At 45.7% G+C, this 19,545-nt stretch overlaps 1 protein-coding gene and 1 long non-coding RNA gene across 5 annotated transcripts; one reads left to right on the plus strand and one right to left on the minus strand.

Annotated features, from left to right (window-relative positions):
* Positions 1–6: 6 nt before the first annotated feature.
* On the minus strand, positions 7–12,942 carry LOC142893210 (cytohesin-1-like). 3 transcript variants are annotated; one of them, XM_076033562.1, is made up of 12 exons: positions 12,777–12,942; positions 7,309–7,391; positions 5,195–5,259; positions 4,542–4,608; positions 4,332–4,450; positions 3,719–3,912; positions 3,484–3,632; positions 2,649–2,761; positions 2,030–2,108; positions 1,858–1,929; positions 1,207–1,361; positions 7–745 (listed from the first exon to the last, which is right to left on the minus strand). In XM_076033562.1, exons 1-12 carry the CDS (start codon positions 12,802–12,804, stop codon positions 667–669), a joined length of 1,203 nt encoding a protein of 400 aa, XP_075889677.1. In that variant the 5' UTR covers positions 12,805–12,942; the 3' UTR covers positions 7–666. The 3 variants fall into 3 exon arrangements, with proteins under 3 accessions (XP_075889677.1, XP_075889678.1, XP_075889676.1); XM_076033563.1 differs by lacking the exon at positions 12,777–12,942 and adding an exon at positions 9,897–10,014; XM_076033561.1 differs by lacking the exon at positions 12,777–12,942 and having other exon boundaries at positions 7,309–7,683.
* A 1,310-nt stretch (positions 12,943–14,252) lies between these two features.
* LOC142893219 (uncharacterized) lies at positions 14,253–17,112 on the plus strand. Of its 2 annotated transcripts, XR_012927664.1 has the most exons (3): positions 14,253–14,316; positions 16,199–16,272; positions 16,756–17,112. It is a non-coding gene; the product is annotated as an uncharacterized LOC142893219 (long non-coding RNA). The 2 variants fall into 2 exon arrangements; XR_012927663.1 differs by having other exon boundaries at positions 16,199–17,112.
* The last annotated feature ends 2,433 nt before the right edge of the window (positions 17,113–19,545 follow it).

Below are 19,545 nucleotides of genomic sequence, written 5' to 3' on the forward strand. Positions count from 1 at the left end.
TACACATTGATTTGTAAACTTTTTAATGAGACAAAGGGAAAATAAGTTATAAGAAATATGCATAAATAAATACTGAGTGGTTTATGCCTTTGTTTTAACAAACAGTACTTTGACAAGAGAACAACAGTGGAAAAGCAGCTTAGAAAAAATAGTAACATTGAAAATCAGGCCCATAATTCTGCTGCGGCAGGCATTTTATCTTTTCCAGTTTATAACTTCATCATAGTTGAGATTTGACCTCCAGTCATCAAAGGCAGCGACAGTGTGCAAACAAGGACGAAAGTTGAAGATGGCGTTTCACGAGAAACGAGAACGTGAAATAAAGCAACATGCGAAAATACTTTTTTTTTTTTTTTTACTTCAAAAACTCTCAAACGCATAAGAAAGGCTGACATGTCTTTGACACGACAGCTGGATGGACAGACATTGTGTGTTTGTCAGCAAGTGTCTCGATCCCTCCTGAGGTTCATGTAGCATCGCATGAACGGAGCTGCGCAGCAGACCAAGCGTGCAGCAGTTGAGCAGGAGGCCGCGTTTTTTTTAACGGAGACGTCTAATGGAAAATGATAAGGAAAAGCTGTGCGAGGCTTCTCTCCAGGCAGCAGGTGAAGGTTTGGACTCTACCGCTGGTCCACGCCAGCTTCCCTCAGTCAGGAGCTGGAGGCCCTACAGGCCCTTCAGAGTGGAGACCTTCTTCTTCCGAGAGGCGAGCATCTCATAGAAGGGGTCTTTGCTGATGGCAGCTCTGCAGGAGGAGGAGGTTCAAGACAAGGCAGATTCATTTATATCGCGCCTTTCATACACAAGGCAAAGCAGTGTGCTTTAAAAGTATTTTTAAAAAACCTTTTAAAAACAGCTTAAAATGCATAAAATCACTTAATCATAAGCATAAGAAAAAATAAGTCTTCAACCTGGATTTGAAAACATTCACACTTCGGGCTGACTTCACTCCTGCTGGCAGCATCACAGCTCAATGCTGCTTCACCATGTTCAGTTTGAACTCCACTATCTGACCTGAGTCTACACGTCTCAGAGTCCTACTGGGTTTACATTCCATTAGCATTTCATTCATATACAGTCTGGACCTAAATCATTCAGTGACTCCTAAACCAGTGGCAGAACTTTAAAGTTTAATACATATAAACTTGAGGCACCTTCAGGACGTTAAGACTGTTCGCACTTGGCGGCTGCGTGGGTCTCCCTCACCTGATGCTGCTCATCCATTCCTCCTTCTCCTCCGTGGTGGGGGCGGAGATCCTGTACACGGTGTGGTTGCCCTCCACCACACGGCCGTCGGCCTCCGTCTTGCAGGCCTTGATCACCTGGTCCTTGTGGTCCGGGATGAAGAGCTCAAAGCAGTTCTGGGAACGGAGCCACAGAGGGTCCCAGTCATTTGAAAAGGGAAAATAAACCACATATTTCAGTGTCGGGATCCAGAGGAAAATTTATATGAATTGTTTTGACAGGAATTTATTGAAACGTTTTAAAATGTCAGGGGGTCCATATTCTGCAAAACTCATGTGATCAGTGTTCTCTGCCTCCACCATGTGAAAATTTCATCCTCTAGCTCTCCTGTTTGCAACACTTTTTTACCAAGTGCCCTCTGTGATGTCACAAAGAGCACGGGAACCTCTTCCAGATTTAGAGACCGCACCTGTAGGCAGGTGTTGGCGACCTCTGACTTGTTTTTGTCCCTTTTCCAAACATGTGGAAGGTCCAACAAAGCATTAAACAGCAGAAGGCTACAAACAGAGGGCTAAATAAACTGCCTACTGTCAATCTCAGGAGGTTTTTGCATTCCTTACTAATGCAAAGCTGCACCACTGAAGTGTGGGACTAACAGCTCTGAGATCTTACCGGCTTCTTGGAGTCGTCGACCTCCCTGATGCTCAGGTTCTCCAGTGGAATGATTCCTCTGGGCTCCTTGTCCTTCAACAAACAGCGAGTGTATTTTACTTGTGTAGGATTCTTTTAAAAACACAATGTTCAAGGCTGGTGCTGCGGCGTAGCTTCGCAGGGAAGGACTCACTGTGGTGTATTCAAAGTAGTAGAGGCAGTTGTCAGTGAGAATGAACCAGCGTCTCTTCCAGGTCTTCACTCGCCCCCCTGAGAAGAGGGAAGAGGGGAGAGAGAGAGACAGAGAGAGAGACAACAGGTGAGGCAGTTCAGGTGGGACAGCGGGAGACGCTTTTCAATCCACCACAGCCAAGCACTGCGGAAACACACTGGCAGCACAGAGCAGCAAATCAAACTGTAAACCAACCAAGAAGAAGAATGACAAAAAAGGCTGAAGCAGAAACTTTAATTTGGGTTAGAAAAAAAAAAGTGAAGCTCAGCAGCAACAACAGGAATAAAAGATGAGGTTCTAGTGAGTTTTAACAAGAATGTGTGGAAATGAGCACGCAGCCAGAAGAGCAGGGGGTGGTGGGGGGGGCAGCTCAGAAAGCAAAGCAGTGCGTTCAGAAGAGGAGGGGCGCGGCTGAAGAAGAGGAGGGGCGGGGCTGTCGGTACGTACCTCCTGGAGTCACAACCCATGAAACACAAAACAGACGAAAATAGCGTCAACATGTTGTCGACACGGTGCAATTACAGCTTCTGTCCGCCAGGGGTCCCCCGCGGCTCAGAGGCCGTTTTGACGGAGACTCATACCGAGTTTGAGCAGCCAGCCCTCCCTGTCCGGGTTGAAGAAGGTGTGCGTGAGGTCGTTCCCGTCGTCCTCCGGGATCTTGAAGGGTTCGTTTTTGATGCTGTCGTACAAGTTCTGCAGGAAGTGACGTCACGTTTTAGCTCTGGGAGAACTAGATGAGGCACTAGACTGGGAGTAAACAGAGAAACTGGGAGCTACAGAGTCGAGTTCACTGAGTGCAGGTCACCTTTTGTAGAGGACATTTGGCCTTTTCTTTGCTCTTGTCCTTAATATCCAGACTTGACTATCAAAATCCAATTAATCAAAATCAAATCAATCGGCCACGCAGGCAGAGAGAGAGTGAATTTACGCAGGGATACGACAGAGTCCATTGCCCGGGAGAAGAATTCAAGTTTTTGTTGATTTATTCTTCCATTGCAAGCCAAGGAGCAAACAATGGCTGCTGCCCCCCATGCTTGGTAGATCCATATATATATACTGTAGATCACTATTGTGCCTGAGCTTCAAAATACCTTAAAAACAATTAATAAGTAGTCACATTAACTCAAATAATGCTAAATATTATGAATACACTGAAGGTATAATAACCAAGCCAAGCAAAACTTAATTAAATATTGCAAAAATGAGAAATAGCTCCAACACCTTTGATATTTCTATCTGCTACATAATGTCTTTAATTCTATTGTGGCGTGTGAGCGTGTTTGTGTTTTTAATTTTCAAAGCTTTGTTGAAGACAAATTTCTGTTTTTTTTTTTTCTTAATGAAAAACAGACAACAGAGTTTCTATCTATCTGTCCTAACTTGAACCATGTTCCCAACACGCTGCCCTGTCTCACCCTGAGCAGCTCCTCCGGCAGGTCTCCCCCGTCGTTGATGCCTCTGTTCATGGCCGTGAACCTCTGGACCGTCGGCTTGTCCTTCACGTTGGGGTTGTGCAGGCTGGTGTTGAGCATGATGACGGCAAACGACAGCACGTAGCAGGTGTCTGCACGGCGGCACAAGGTTGGTGTGAGTGGAGTGACACAGCAGACTGCGGACCCGGACCCAGAGCTGAGCGGAGCGAAACGTTACCGGTGCTCTGGAACACGCCGTGGTTGCAGCGACAGTATCTCTGGGCGAAGGCTTCCATCATGCGGTCGATCTTCTGGGCCTCGCCAGGCAGCCGGAAGCTCCACAGGAACTGCCGGAGAGCCTGGACCAGGTTGAGGTCGGTGAACTCATGCAGCTCCAGGAAGGCGTGAAGAACGGCGATGTTGAAATCATCCCTGAGGAGGAGGGGGAGGGGAAAGAGGAGGAGGAGGAGGAGGAGGACAGATTGTCTGTTTGGTTCTCAACAAGAAGTTCTGGATGGGATTTTTAAGCGGATAAAATTAGCAGATTGATATTTTTTGTAATTAAGTAATTTGATAGCACACAGATGATTTGTCTTATAGAATCTACAAAACATATAATATCTAATTTTATCAAACAAATTATGTGTGTGTATAATACATATATATATATATATACACACACATACATACACACATACATACATACATACATACATACATACATACATATATACATATATATATATACACACATATGTATACATATATATTTATATATCACACACACACACACACACACACACACACACACACACACACACACACACACACACACACACACACACACACACCTCTCTCCCAGGTAGTCACCAATGGCTGTCTTGTTCAGCCCCTCCCCCTTGTAGAGGAACTTGGCGATGTCGTCGTTGGTGTTCTTCAGGAGGCTGCTGTCCACCAGGAAACGGATCCCCTGACAGAAGAATCAGGCTCAGCGTCACACAGCTTCGCACATCACAACTGACCGCGACTGTTTTGTATTTTCTATTTGGTTTCATTGCCACCTTCTTGGGGTCCATGTTGAACTTCTTGCGGCCGATGGCCATCTGTTTGTTCCTCTGCATGCTTTTTCTGGAGGAGACGTGGAAAGGACAGGAAGTCGACATCTTCACACGCATCAAGGATGACAACAGTCGTACTTTAGCTCCTCAAAGGTGTTTCATTTAGAAAAGAGTAATGTTTTTGTCCTCTTATCATTTAAAAGTCAGATATTTTACCCATTTCCAGACATTAATTTCTCCCTGATCTCCAGTGGAGCAGCCTCACTGGGATTATCATCTACAGGCACAGATTACTGGAGAAAAATACCACTAAAAATGAATTTTGCTTCATGAATTGAATTTGCACGTCTTCAGACTTGAAAGAGGAGACAAATAAAACTTCTCCCTATGGCAGCTGTTTAATAAACTCCAGTCATCAACCTCCTTCTATTCACATTTATCTGCCTGTTCAAATCTTCATCGCTGCCAGAAAACAACACTTTTGTTTCCTGACATTTAATGATTTTTCGTCTGTTTATTCAGATTTTTTTTTATGCCCATTCTGTCTCCATTAAAGCAGAAGCTGAGTAGACCATCGGCGGCCACTCGCCTGCCCGCCCACACAGCAGCAACAGCAGAAGCAGAAGCAGAAGCAGCAGCAGAAGTAGGTCCTCTACCTCTCTTCAGTCAGGCCCAGGGTCTCGATCTCGCTGGTCACCTCTGCGATCTCATCCTTCAGCCGCTGAGAGCAGACAGACAGACAGACAAGAGAGGAGAAACATCAATACACACACACACACACACACACACACACACACACACACACACACACACACACACACACACACACACACACACACACACACACACACACACGTGATGTTTCCTAGTTGACCGATTCATATAAAAGCTCTGCAGACGCTTTCATCTCAGCCGGTTTGTGACACATGCTGGTATGTTCCCGACCAGAGAAGCTCTTCTTCTTCTTGGTGACCCAGAAAAAAGGGAACAGACCCAAAAAGTGCTGCTGTGATTCACTTCGACTCAGACCGACTCACTGGTGCTGTCAGCAGCAGCAGGAGAAGGAGGAGGAGGAGGTGCAGCAGCAGCAGTGTGGCGCTGAGACCTGGAGCACCTGTTCCAGGCTCAGAGGCCACGCCCCTCTAACCCCCTCACCCAACCCAAGCGCTGACCCAGATTCAAGGACTCCCCCCTCGTTCCCTCCCCGGCTCTATTTGAGAGTCATCCAGCCGAGAAGAGGAGTGGAATATGCAGGATCAAAGACTTTGGGCGGCTTAGCGGCACCGCTATGCAGCCCAGAGGTCACGGGCGGAGGGGGCGGGGGGGACCAGCAGAGACGACAACACAGTGAGATGATTACAGAGGAGAGGAGGACGCCTCCGTCTCTGGGTCCTCCACGTGAGCTGCGTCCATGGTTGCATCTGCTGGTTAACCGAGCAGCTCCTCTCTCCCCTCTGCTCCTGGAGATGCAGTGCGGCTCATTACCCATGAGTCTCCAGGGCCAGACAGGGAGGGGCTTAAACAAAAGGTCACATCACTTGTGAACTCTATCGGTCTTGATCAGGGGCTGTAGACACCCCGAGGTCACGGCTGTCTAGCCAAGGCATGAGCAAACTATGGCCCGGGAGCCATAAGTGGCCCGTTAAGCTTTTTAACGAAATTGTATGAATAGTCAGTCAGTTATCAAACAGCTGCATTTCATCCATTTTTCAGTGTTTTAGGAGTCATTTCAATAAACAGCTTCAAAGACACATTGTGTTATAATGCTTTTGTTCATTTTTTTAGTTGACATTAAAGCAACATGTTTTCTACACATCCCATGATAGTTTTCCTCCTATGAGGTGGCTCACCAAAACACTCCATCCATCTGCTGCTGCTCCGGCCCCTCCGACCCACTGGTCTAGCCCCTCCCTGTGTGTGTGTGTGTGTGTGTGTGTGTGTGTGTGTGTGTGTGTGTGTGTGTGTGTGTGTTTTGGGACCTCCAGGATGTTGGAGGAGGGTCAAGCTGAAGATCGGCTGAAAGTTCAAACAGCCTGAGCCCGTGTGTCAGAATGAGGAGGAGATCTTTTTTTAAAACTCTAGTTGGTGTGAGAGAGAAACTTGAAAAGGTCTCATCTCCAGTTTCCATTGTGGAGCCCAGTGGAGCAGCTGCACACCAGTTATTGTCGAACTAAAGTCTGTGGACCTCCAGGCAGCAACGGATTTAGCCCGCTGTTTACAGCCTGCCGCTGAAACTGAGGCTTTGTTGGGGACCTTCCACGTGTTTGAAGGAGACCAAGGTGGACTCAGCGGGATGGGTGGAGCCACCACCTGGCTCGGGGTGGGAGAGATATAGGCTCCCTTTTTGTGATGTCACAAAGGAATCATTTGCCCGAACCGAGCGTTTTCGCTCATTGCCTGCAAGGCGCAGTGATTCTGCTGGGAAACCATCGAACCAATCGCATCTCATTATTTCTGTCATGTGAGATATTGAAGACATTCAGTTTACTATCAAAGAGGTGGCGGGACGACTGCAGTGGGGGAGGGGCATCAAGCTCACACATCCAGGCGCCGCCCCCAACCTTGAACAAAGGCCATCATCTACTGCTAACGTGTACAGTGATGGTCTGCTAGTCAGATGCCTTCCCCCACACGTATCTATAACGTGAGTGCACACACACACTCGCGCACACGCACACGCATACAATGTGTGTATGTTCTGCTGCGTGTTCTTCTGCTGCGACACCCCTGAGCCGACGCGAGTGTAGTGAAAAAAGCGGTGCCCGGTTACCTGAATGTCCAGCAGCAGCTCCTCCTTGCGGCGCCGGATGCACTCCAGCTCCTGTCTCTCCTCTGGACTGAGGTCATCAGGAACTGAACAGAGAGGCGAAGCAAACAGTTTACACACAGACAGACCGACGGACGGACAGACGGACAGACAGTCCAGCAGCAGCATGTTTCCTCAGCTGTGACACTTTTTCCCCTCGACACAAAAGCTACTCCACGGTGAAACTCTCCCATTTGAAACAAATCGCTGGATTAGAAAAGTGCAGCAGCAGCAGCAGCAGCAGCAGCAGTCTGGAGGTTCAACCTTCAGGTTGACTGTTGTAACTTCTCTGACTGAACTCAAAGTCCTGATACGACAGGCGTGCCTGAAGTCTGCAGCCGGCCGATAAGCTGCAGAGGAAGAGGGAGATCTTTCACTCCTTTGGGTTTTTTTTTTTTTTTTTGTTAGGGAGGGGAAAAAAAAAGGTTGTTTCAGAAGTGAAACGCATGATGTCAAAGTACAGAGCAGATGATGTTTAAACGTCAGCGCTGCCTTCTGTGTTGATTCTTCCTCTGGCAGCTTCACTACTAACTGGGAGGCTGAAGAAATGTCTTCTATGTAGTATGAGACTGAAAGAATGCGCGCGTGTTTTGGGTTGGAGGACTTTTCAGAGTAGAGAATATATACAACAGTCTTAACTGGTGCCTGATTCCTTCTCATGGTGACTTCAAAGTGCCATGATAAACATTCCACTATACAGACATCTTAACTATATTACTTAACATAAAATTGTTTCTGTGCAGCACAGACTGGTGCCCAGCCCCCCCCCCACCCCCACCGAGGACAGCTCTGTTTTGTCTTAGCTGAAATGTTGCATCCACTATGTGAAAAAATGACCAAATTAAAAAAGTGATACATTAAAAAGTTGCAGTGGGCTGCAGACGACACATCACAGAAAATCGAATAATCTTGTTTTGAACGTTAAAAACCCGCAAGCCGCAGAGTCTCTCCGATTCTGCACGCTTGCATTTCTCTCCTTTTCACGCCACAGTTGTGCTGCGACTCAGCTGAGCTGCCGAGACCAAACAGCGAGCAGCGGAGCGTCATGTGACGACGACAACGTGAGAGCAAGAATGCGCAGCTGAGTAGCGAGGTGTGTCAGGAGAACCTCTTCCAGAAAGTTCTGGTCCCAACACCGTGACCGCTGCCCTCGTGACGACGAGCGGGACTTTAGAAGAGGCAGGTGTGAAAGCCCCTCGGTTGATTCACTAAAGGCAATTTTTCTGCACTTCATATCCTCTGCACATCCTCAGTGCAGAGGAAAACACAGACGACGCACGTTTCATCATTTCCAGTATTTTCCTGTGAAAACCCAGCGAGGCACGAGCCACCAGCCACGCTTCCATCACCCCTAGAATTTCACAATAATAAACTGGTGATGGAAGCAACGCTCAACTTGGAAAAACCTCTCAATTATGGCTAAAAGGTTTTGATGCTCTCATGAGGAGGTTCTTCACACGTATCCATATAGAAGTACAGTACATCGCAAAACTGTCATGGAAACACTTTTTTCACATTTACACATCAGCGGACGTGACGTACGGGGTCACGTGACCAGTTCACTGACCAGTGAAAACCGGGCGCTATGATTGGACAGAGGAGGAGACGGAATATTTTTTTTACTAGGCATCAAAGAGAAATATACAACAACCATTCTTAACAGCAAACAAACGTGAACAATGTAATTCTCGTAAAATCTCATCCTGCAATATTTTTTTTTTACGAGAATTACAGCTGATGTGCTTCACACCATTCAATGAAAGAAACACCTGCAAATCGCAATTGTACTTTGCCGAAGTGATGGACCCACACTGGCCAACCAGCAGCAGGTAGGTGGCGGTCGGATCACATGACCGCAGCAGGACAGCTGCCCCGGTCCTGGACCGTGATAGGATTGAAATAAACACACTGGTGGCGGTGGGGAGTGGGGGGGGGGGGGGGGGGGTTAATAGGCTGGGGCTGCTCTCATAATAAACCTGCCCACTAGAATAACTCTCACTGTGATCCGGTTTCACCGCCTCGCCGCTCTCACTTCCTCGCTGGAAGCTGAAGTTGAAAATCTCCTCTCAGGAAAACCTGTTGGTATCTCCATGCAGTCAACAGCTGGAGTTCACACAAGCTGCTGCTGCTGCTGCTGCTGCCTGTCTCTGTTCTCCTATTGCCTGCTTTGCCACACTGGTCAATCACATTAAGAGGTGGCAGATTAGAATACACACACACACACACACACACACACACACACACACACACACACACACACACACACACACACACACACACACACACACACACACACACACACACACACACACACACCAGGATGGGTTACCAGTTTTCAGAGGAAAGACGAGACCTCACACACCTGCGCTCCAGAGCAGAAGTCGTGACGACCCCCCTGGCTAGACCACCTCCACGTTAAAGGCTCCAGCCTCAGACAGCTGCTGACTGCTGGCTGCACTCAACCAGTGCGGACAGCCCCAGCGTTTCCAGAACAGAACAGAAGAAAAGAAAAAAGCCCCAGACCTTCTGGGACCGTCTCCTTTGATACTCACTGCTGCGCTCTGTTTTCAGCAGGCCAGACTGCAGACTCCTCCTGACTCTGAGCTCAACGTTCCTGCAGTTCAAACCGACTTTAATCCCATCCTACTTGCCAGCCGGCGGCCGCTTCTAGTCCGGCCTCCCTCCCGGTCCAGCCCGGCCCGGCCCCCCCACTGCGGCTTTAATCCTCAGGAATTCAGCAGCAGCGGCACCAGTGTCCTGACCGGAGTCTCAATGTGACATGGGTGAAAAACCCTTGAACTCGCCTCCGTCCTCTCGACTCCTCCCTCTCCACCTCCCCTCCTCCGTGGAGCCGCAGCAGCTCCCCCACGTGGTCGCGGGGGGTCCGCTAGACTCAGAGGTGGCTTCTACAATCAACCGTCTCACGTTAAAGTGACGAGCCAACACCAAAACGATCCGAGCGGCTGATCGGGTTGGCAGAGAACGCGGTCGGCGTGCTGATCTGCCGGCTGCCGGTGCCAGCGCTCCGTCGTGGCATCAAGATGAAATATTTCTGGGATCCTGCAGAAACGCCGGCACTGGCGGCCCACTCACAGACAGCCGGCAGCCCGGCTGCTGACGTGTTTACAGTTTGAAGTGTGTCACGTTGCGCGGTTAGAAAACTAAGCAAGTCAGAGATGATTGTCAGAGGACGGCGAGAGTCAGAAACTGCAGAACAGGAGGTTCAATCAGGCCGCGCTGAAAAAAACATTGAACACTGTTTTTATGTTGGACCAGCCGTCGGCTTCAGTCAAACACTAAACTAAGATAGTGAGCAGACAGCCAGTGGCTGCAGTGTAGATCCTAATGCTAACGGTGTGAAATTAAAACAGACAAGCAAACAAAACAATTTAAAACGTTTTATCGGGAGGAGCCCAGGACTAATTACACCCACACAACACACACTGCATTGCAGAATTGTATCACACACTTTCATTATGCACATATATATATATATATATATATGTATATATATATATATATATATATATATATATATATATATATATATATATATATATATATTTGTTCAGGAACCATCAGATGTTATTTTATTACATTTTTTGTTATCTTTTATTTCTATTTTTAACTTTATGCTATACTTTTATCTTTTTTTACACTATAGTTTAGAATATTGTATGCCTTTTATTATACTAGTTCCCTTTTCGAACTGCTGTCAATTAAAAGTTTTCCTAGAGATCAATAAAGTATCTATCTATCCATCTATCTATCCATCCATCTATCTATAATACCAACAATGATGACAAGACGACAGGACTGAGTCTGATATTCTATTGTGGGATATTTTTTAAACTCACTGAATCGCAAGGCTGCAGAGAACAGAACACTGCAGCAGACTGGCGTACTAAGGTTATAATTATATTATTTTGATATGTAAGGTTGTGCAGCGAAGCAGGCTGGGCCGAGCCCGGCCGAGCCAATCCCATTCCAGCCCTGAAAGCAGACGTGAGGTTGACTCACCTCGTCTAGATACCAGCAACAACAAGCAGACAAATAAGCAATTACCTGACAACGGCTCTCTGTTACAGCACAATTCAATCAGTTTTCATTCCTCCAGATGCAGGAACCAGCAACAGCAGAGCGGAAACCGCCCCATCTCACCCCACAGCACAGGCTAGATCACACTCAATCACACTCAATCCCAAAGAAAATGCAGTACATTTAAGCATTAACGGTGACATAAGTGCACATTTGAATGTTCTTTGGACCTCAGGCAGCAACAAGCTCAACGTGGCCATGTAATCCTGCAGTTATGATAAACTCCCCGATGACTGTTTAGCATTCACGCAGCCTTAAAGGCTCACAAAGTCCGACGAGCTCGGAAAACAAAGCCAGCGGCAGGAGAACAAAAGGTGGCCTGACGCAGAGCAGGAAAAAAACCCTGCTTTGGTAGCAGAGAGAGGAAGCGGGAGAGTTTCTGGCATCCTCGGCTGGATGGAAGAGTCGTTAAACAGTTGGAACGCGATGGCTCAGACTTCCTGAGTTGAGAAGTCGGGAGGCAAACAATCTGGAATCACGACGGTTCTTATGTTTCCAACTTGACAGTTATAGAATTAAAAAAAAGAAAAGTTCTATTTTGCAGGTGGTCCTATTCATATTTCTAGGGGGTGGGGGTGAGACTGAAACGCAGGGGGAAAAAATAATTAAGTTGGTAAAATAGATCAAATAAAACAGTGAAGGGGCAAATTCACAGGGCAAAGCTAAAAAAAAAAAAAAAAAAAAAAAAAAAAAAAAAAGAGCCCCACTGGAAGGGAGCAGATCTTCAAACTCCCTGCACACGACAAACAGGCAAAAGTGCAAATCACAAGCGCGACATTCGACTTCTTTTTGTGGCACAAATAAATTTATTATGTTTTGAAGCCAGTTCTGCCTTCACATCCTCATTATACCCACACCACGCCAGAGCAGTCACAAGTTGGGAAGAGAGCACAAGAGGTGCAATTAAGAAGCACACAAACCCAACAAGGACACAACAACACACAGTGTGAGACCTCTGCCGCAGCTGCTTGCAACACACACACACACACACACACACACACACACACACACACACACACACACACACACACAGTATTTGTAGACATGGAAACTATAGAGCGGCTCATGACGAGCACGCAGCCCCGGGACGGGTGGCCTCGATCCAGACTCTTAATAACGTCTCCATTGTGCCACTTCATCAATAATGTAGCGCAACGCAATGTAGTGTACGAGCTACGCGCCTCTCAGGCCGATACGTGGCCGCACGTTTTGCGACGGTTCTGTCAACTTACGCCAGTCAGTCGCGCGGCTAGTTAGCTGGCTAACCTGGTTAGCACCGCTCACAAACTAAGTGAAGGGGTCGAGGGAGAGGAAGCGAGGAGGGGGCGACTCACCGACTCCGTCCTCCGATTTGAGAACCATGGCTGCGCTGGCAGCTGAACCCCCGCGACTGCTTCTCCTCTCTACAAGTGGCTCGGAGCGACAGAAGCTGCGTGTCCGTCCTCACTTCTTCGGAACCATCGCCGCCGCAAAGTGACAACTGTCCGCGCTGGAGCGCCGCCACTGCAGCCGGCACAGGGGCGGGGCGGAGGAGGGGGGGCGTGGCGTCGGCGGCAGCAGTCCGTCAGGCGGCAGAGCAGCAGAAACACACGGTAACGACCTATCTATCTATCTATCTAAATTAAACCAGCCACAGATATGTCTAAACATACTGAACAGTATGTCTGCGAAGGTTCTCAGTCATCCAGGTCATCTTAACAGTAATGATTGTAGAGAGAGAGAAGTGTGTGGAAAAAAGAAGGAAGAATATGCCTTATTCTACATGTTTTGTGTCTATAAATGAATGGTGCTGTCTTAAAGTGTTTTCCTCTACACGGAAAAGGGTGCAGTTCACCCGTTAGATTATTATAAGGGTGTAGGACATGTTAAACAGCACGTACAAAGTGTTGAGAGCGTTTGAATCAGGCTGAAGGGGAAGAAGGCCGCACAGGAAGTCTACAAAAAGAAGAACTTAACGCTAATAATGACGCATCTGTACCAATAGGTGCGCAACAAGTGTAGAAAAGGGTTTTCGGGTGACGTGCAAAGATTGACGTGGTATGTGCGAGCGATGGAAAGAGGAAGGGAGAGGAGAGGATGTAGGGAAGGATAGAGGAAGGGAGGCCGAAGGATCGCAGCTGTGCGCTTGAATTGGTGCTTTATTCAGAGTCGGGACACACCAAAAACAGGATGCGCTGAGGAGGGGTAGGAAAGAGCTGCTGTGGCTCCACACTCAAAGGGTCAATCAGCCGGCACTTATTTCCTCATGCAAAGTCAGTGGTGAGAAATGATCTCATATTTCAAGGGAAGGTGTCTTTTTATGTCTTTGTTGTTGTTGGGCTTTTTTTAAAATATATATGTAGTATCTTACAAATGGAATATATTACATAAAAGGCCAAATAGGGCTGAAAAAATCTGAATGGCTGCACAGTGTAAGAGATGAATGGAACAATCAGCCCTGTGTTTAACTTTCAAACACAAAGTTTCAGTGCGACTAATCAGCACATTCACTGTAAAGTTTATCTGAGTGAACAGTGACAGTGTGTCAGAGGCCTTGAGGCTCAGAATAACAACGAGGCCTGAGGAAATTCCGACGGCAGCAGAGGGAGACACCCAGCTATAAAAAGAGAAGGCCGCAATAGTGCAATGGTGACCGGCTGTGAACACCACCCTGCTTTCATTAGGCACTGATCATATGGATTTTCAACTATTATTTTTTTTTTATTTAATTAGGTGCAAAACACACCTGCCACAGGGAGAGAGAGAGAGAGAGAGAGAGAGAGAGACAGAGAGAGAGCAGTGGGCGCAGTTTGGAGAAATGATGTCACTAACAGCAGCAGCAGCAGCAGCAGTAGCACCCACCTGGACAGGAGGATCCTGAACCAGAGCACAATGGTGGGTGTTCACACAAATCATACCAACCATCTAAAAAAAAACACTTTGTCTGCTTGCGAATGCTGAGAAATGAACAAGCACGCCATGACACATTCGGCCACACACACACACACACAAACACACACATTAGTCTAAAGTGTCTTTTTGAATAGAAAAATCTCCACAGCAACTGAGCTCTGATGACACTCTGCGTCTGTACCGTGTGTGAGTCTCGCTGCTGGTGTGTTTCTCCCACAACACTTTCCCAGCAAAGACCTGTGGTACCTTTGGAATGAGTTGTGTATTTCCACACTGCACAGTGTAATGTAGAGACTGAGCTGCAGTGATAACACCAGCTCTGGAAGGGAGCAGGGCTATCGCAGGGTGAAAGACCCAATTAAAATTGTAATGTTGGTTTCTCCTTTTTTCTTGTACTTAGGCCGCGTCAAACCCCAATTTGACCCCCTGAACATGCTCCACGACTCCAAATATTACACACGTCAAGACTGGTGAACATTCTTATCTATTAAAAAACTGTACAAATCTACTCAATAATGCCCCGTAAAAACACTAAAATCACCCTAGCAGCCACTACGAAGTTTGTAGAGACACGGGACAAAAACCCATGTGTTCATCTCATCAAGACCTACCTTTCATATGCTCTGACCTTTGACCTCTGAAAAAACAGAAGAGGGCAATATTCACATGTTTGGAAAAAGTCAACTGCAACTGCAAAAGTCAAAAAGTGTAGGTGTTCGTGGTTTGAAATTTTAGCTTAAGACACACAAGACCTTGATGAGTAAAAGTGGATCAAAAGAGATCCGAGATGCCCACATTTTTCATTTTATGGCCCTTTAAAATCGAGGTACACGTTTAAGCTACACCTAGCATAAATGGCCCTAGTTTCACCTAGGAAGGTGCTACAGTAATGAAACAACACTTGTGTTTGTCTCATTCAGGCCTACAACTCACCAATGCATCAAACTTAGACTGGAAGCGCACTATTTGCATATAAAAGCTTTGATAAAAATGTTATTGTTTTTGATTGAAACGTTTATTTCGAATATAAGGCAATCTTAAAACAGCACACAATTAAATTCGGGAAAAAGAATGTTCATTCGAAACGTATATTCGAAAATGAGTGAGAGGAAGCTTAGCTTATTTCTCCCACCAGTTTTCTATCCATAGTAAATTCATATTACACACATACATACATGCCAACATGTACATACGCACTCTCTCCCACACACACACACACACACACACACACACACACACACACACACACACACACAAACATACACACACACACACACTACAAACATACAATTTCAGCTACACATATACAACTATAATTCTACAATAACAAGAAAGAACCTAGCGAAACATGCCTAGTGATTTTCAACCTCTCCCAGTACACATTTGACACACTAAACATGCTCCAAATGTCATGAAATTTGACACACACGTGGATACAAGTTATTTCGTTTCGTTTTTAGGTATTAGGTATTACAGGTAATTTACTAATCATGAAAAATTAACCTGCTAGGCCCAACAGCGCCACCTAGAGAAATAAAACAGCTGGGCGCAAATTTAGATACCATACAATATTTAAATCCCTCTCACTCCAATCTTAGTCAAACTTTAGTTATGTGGCAGAAAATATGTTGATGAACCAAACTCCCCTTTTGGTCATTTCAGAAAAACAAACCATTTTCATTTTACAGCTCTTCAAAGACCAGACAGCAAATCTGAGGCCCTTTAAAATACAGAGCTTGTAATGGACCCTGCGCCATTGTCCCTTCATTGACTCGCTGCGCATACACCATCCTCTGAGTGGGGCAAATGTTACTCAGTTAGATTCCTCACAATCTAAGCTAAAAGATGGCCATTTCTTTCCCAGGTTCCAAAACCAAACTAAACGGGAGCCTCTGCTATTGATCCAGGTTGGAGACATGGAACAGCTGTTTTTGACCGGTGGGCCACACAGGGTTCTAAAATTTGACAGAGGGGCCAGAGCATGAGCAGATAGATGGAGTGTTTTGACGGGCCGGATTAAAAACCTTAACAGGCTACAAATGGCCCCAGGGCCATAGTTTGCCCGTGCCTGTCCTAGAGTCATCAAACAAAAACTCACGTATTTGTTTCATTATGGCTTGCAATTCACACATGACAAGCTACACTTATCAGGAAGTGCACAATACACATATGATTATTGAGACCTCTCTCAGTACATATTTCACCAACTAAACATCCTTTAAAAATCATCGAATTTGACACATAGGTCAAGAGCGGTGAAACATTTCAAATACGATGATAAAATTATCTGAAGATAAAAGATAAATCACTCGTTTGTCTGATTGGAGCCTCCAACTCATACAGTCTAAAAGGCTTATTGAGGGGTTTCACACACGGCAGCAACATCAACAGCGTCTATTCAGGGCTAAAATGTGTCTTTAGGAATGAAAAGAGTCTCACCTGAGGCTGCAGCAGGTGGTCGTGAGGACGGACAGAGAAACGCCTGGAAGCTGGAGACGCACAGCTCGCTCACAGTCCCCATCACACTGTGTGAGCGTGTGTGTGTGTGTGTGTGTGTGTGTGTGTGTGTGTGTGTGTGTGTGTGTGTGTGTGTGTGTGTGTGTGTGTGTGTGTGCGTGTGTGCTCGCCTCAGGGTTGTGAGACAAAAACACGGTGGTGGCAGGTGTCCTCTCTCAGCATCTCTCCGTGACACTCCGGCTCCGGCTCCTTCAACTCGTCCATGTGAGGGGAGAAGAAGAGAAAAATACAACGATAATAAAATAATAAAATAAAAAAAAACAGGCTAATGCTGTCGTCCTCCGCCTGCTGCGTCTCTCTCTCTCTCTCTCTCTCTTATTCTCTCTCTCTTACACACACACATACATAAACACTCAGAGAAACACTCTCCACTCTCACTCACTCTCTCTCTCTCTCTCCCTCCTCCCTCCTCGCTCTTGTTCACACAGGACCTCACACATAAATCCAGCGTCTGATACACACGCAAACACACACACACACACACACACACACACACACACACACACACACACACACACACATATGCTCACAAATGAAAGTGTCACTGTTTCATGTAAGATGAAAAGATCATTAGGGAGTCATTTTAAAGTCCGACTGTGTGGACTCGCAGCCTCGGCTCCGTGACTTGGAGCAGTTGTTGCAGTATTCTAGGAAACGATGACAAATATGTGCGCACACACTGCACACATATCCCTCCTGTTTCACACCCCTCTCTCTTACATACACACACGCGCGTGCACACACACACACACATACATGCACAACGACACACGAGAGGCCAGTTAAGTAGGAGGTGAGAAAATGCACACGACTCATACATTATTGCGTAGAAGTGGCTGTTATTAATAATAACAGTCACTTCTTCTTCTTAAAATAATAAGAACAATAATAATAATGATTTTTTTTTTTTTTTTTTTTTTTATAATTGAGCAATTGCATGTTTAAACAAAAAAGAAGAATTTTCCAGAGATTGAACTTGACTTCTTAATATATGAAGTTCATATTCAGTAATTTCTTCATGGCAGACTGAATGTTTTATTAGTATGTTGGAATTGAATCTTTAGCGCAAATGTCAGACAGACAAACAAGGTACAACATTGAATTAATTCTGTTCTGAGCAGTGATCATGTTATTATATCCTGCTAACACAAATAACACATATATTAACTTCCTGTAAGAGTATTTCTAGAATGCTGACAGCTGTTGCTTTCCATAGACCTCCTAGGATACCTATTTATATGTTGCATCTGCGGTAAAAAACAGTGCCACTATTTAGGTCAACTCTGTGTGACTGAGTGTGATATGTTTGACTTTCAGTGCAGCTTCACAGTTGGATTGTGCCGGGGTTTTTTGCACAGTATATTTTGTTTTTCCTCACCTTCACTGGACAAAAATCCGAAGCCTTCTTATTTTCTTGCTCATTAAATCCTGTCTTGCCACTGCTCCCTCTGTGGAGCTGACCTCTTTCTGGGGCACTTGAAGTCTTCATCATGTCATCGCCCAGAACTCCAGACGACCGTGGGCACCTTGTTTATTCAGTCAGTTTTTCCAGAGCAGGTTGTTGTCTGGCAGTTTCAAAATGGCTCTAAAAGTGACTGAAGATAAAGATGAGCGCTAACATGCAGAAATAGCTGATGACCAATAGTGCTGGGGAACAGGAAGAGTTGGCGGTGCAACCCGAGTAGACTTCTAGAACTTTGTAACGGTCATTTTTGGGGCCAGATGGAGCAGGTGGGAGCGTCTGGCTCCATTCCACACAGCACCAGGCTGACTTGAAAGTAGATAATGAGCCAACGTAAGGGCCAGTCATGTAGTTATTATAGATAGTATTGAAGTGTAGCGACTGGTTCAGTCAGAAACATTTTAAAATATTATGTTATTTGTTTTCAAAGTTTCTTTAAAAAAAAAATAATAATAATAATAATAATAATAATAATAAAAGAAAAACCCCTTTTTCCACTCTTAGCACTGCCATCCTTCCCTTACCAGGTTGCCATGACACCAAAAAACACAAAAAAGCGACGTGGAGGAGCCAGAAAGTGCATTGTCCATCTTGCCTCCTCCTCAAATGACTCACCTTGTTCCTCCGCAGGAAAACGTCTTTCTTTTTAACGGCCTAGCATTCTGTCTAATGTTTCAGGTTGAAAAGACTGTGGTTAGCCTAGCATGCTAACACGCAATTAATAGCAAAAAGGCCATTTGAACTTTAAAAAAATGCATTGCTCCTATTATATTTGCTCTTTGAAAGACTTTCCAGAACCCTTCAATTTTTGATGTCACTTCTGTTTATTCACAATTGTTTAGCCTTCAGGTTCACGATCAAAAACCTGAAGGTTAATGTTGCGTCATTTGGGAAATAGGTACCTCTGCTGGCCACTTCGTAAGTTGCATCTTAGGTTTGTTTTTGTAGTGTATATTTAATCAAATATCTAAACTCTACTTTATGTGTTGCCTTTATAATACTGAGAAAAAAAGTAACAGAGGCACCATTTATTCTTTCAAACATGTGTTTTTTATTTTTATAATACTGAATATTTAGTCCTTTGCCTGGACTTGCGCAAAGCATCAGACACATGCACAATCCTTTATTCACACAAGTTATCGATTTCATATTTCTCCACACCTCTCCCCCACAGAAAAGGCTCAATCTCTCTCTTTGTCTCTCACTCTCACGGTGCTCCAGCGCAAGAGGAC

This window comes from Nelusetta ayraudi, unplaced genomic scaffold, assembly GCF_046127955.1.
Source record: "Nelusetta ayraudi isolate G7.1 ecotype Tasmania unplaced genomic scaffold, CSIRO-AGI_Nayr_v1 ptg000042l, whole genome shotgun sequence".
NCBI classification, from domain to species: Eukaryota; Metazoa; Chordata; class Actinopteri; order Tetraodontiformes; family Monacanthidae; genus Nelusetta; species Nelusetta ayraudi.

Excerpts from the sequence above, each read along its gene's own strand:
- LOC142893210 (XM_076033561.1), bottom strand. The coding sequence starts at position 7,473 with ATGCTGCTGCTGGACTGTCTGTCCGTCTGTCCGTCCGTCGGTCTGTCT. Across the intron at positions 2,109-2,648 it reads GGCTGGCTGCTCAAACTCGG|AGGGGGGCGAGTGAAGACCT; the intron begins TATGAGTCTCCG and ends TTCCCTCTTCTC. Across the intron at positions 1,930-2,029 it reads ACTACTTTGAATACACCACA|GACAAGGAGCCCAGAGGAAT; the intron begins GTGAGTCCTTCC and ends TGTTTGTTGAAG.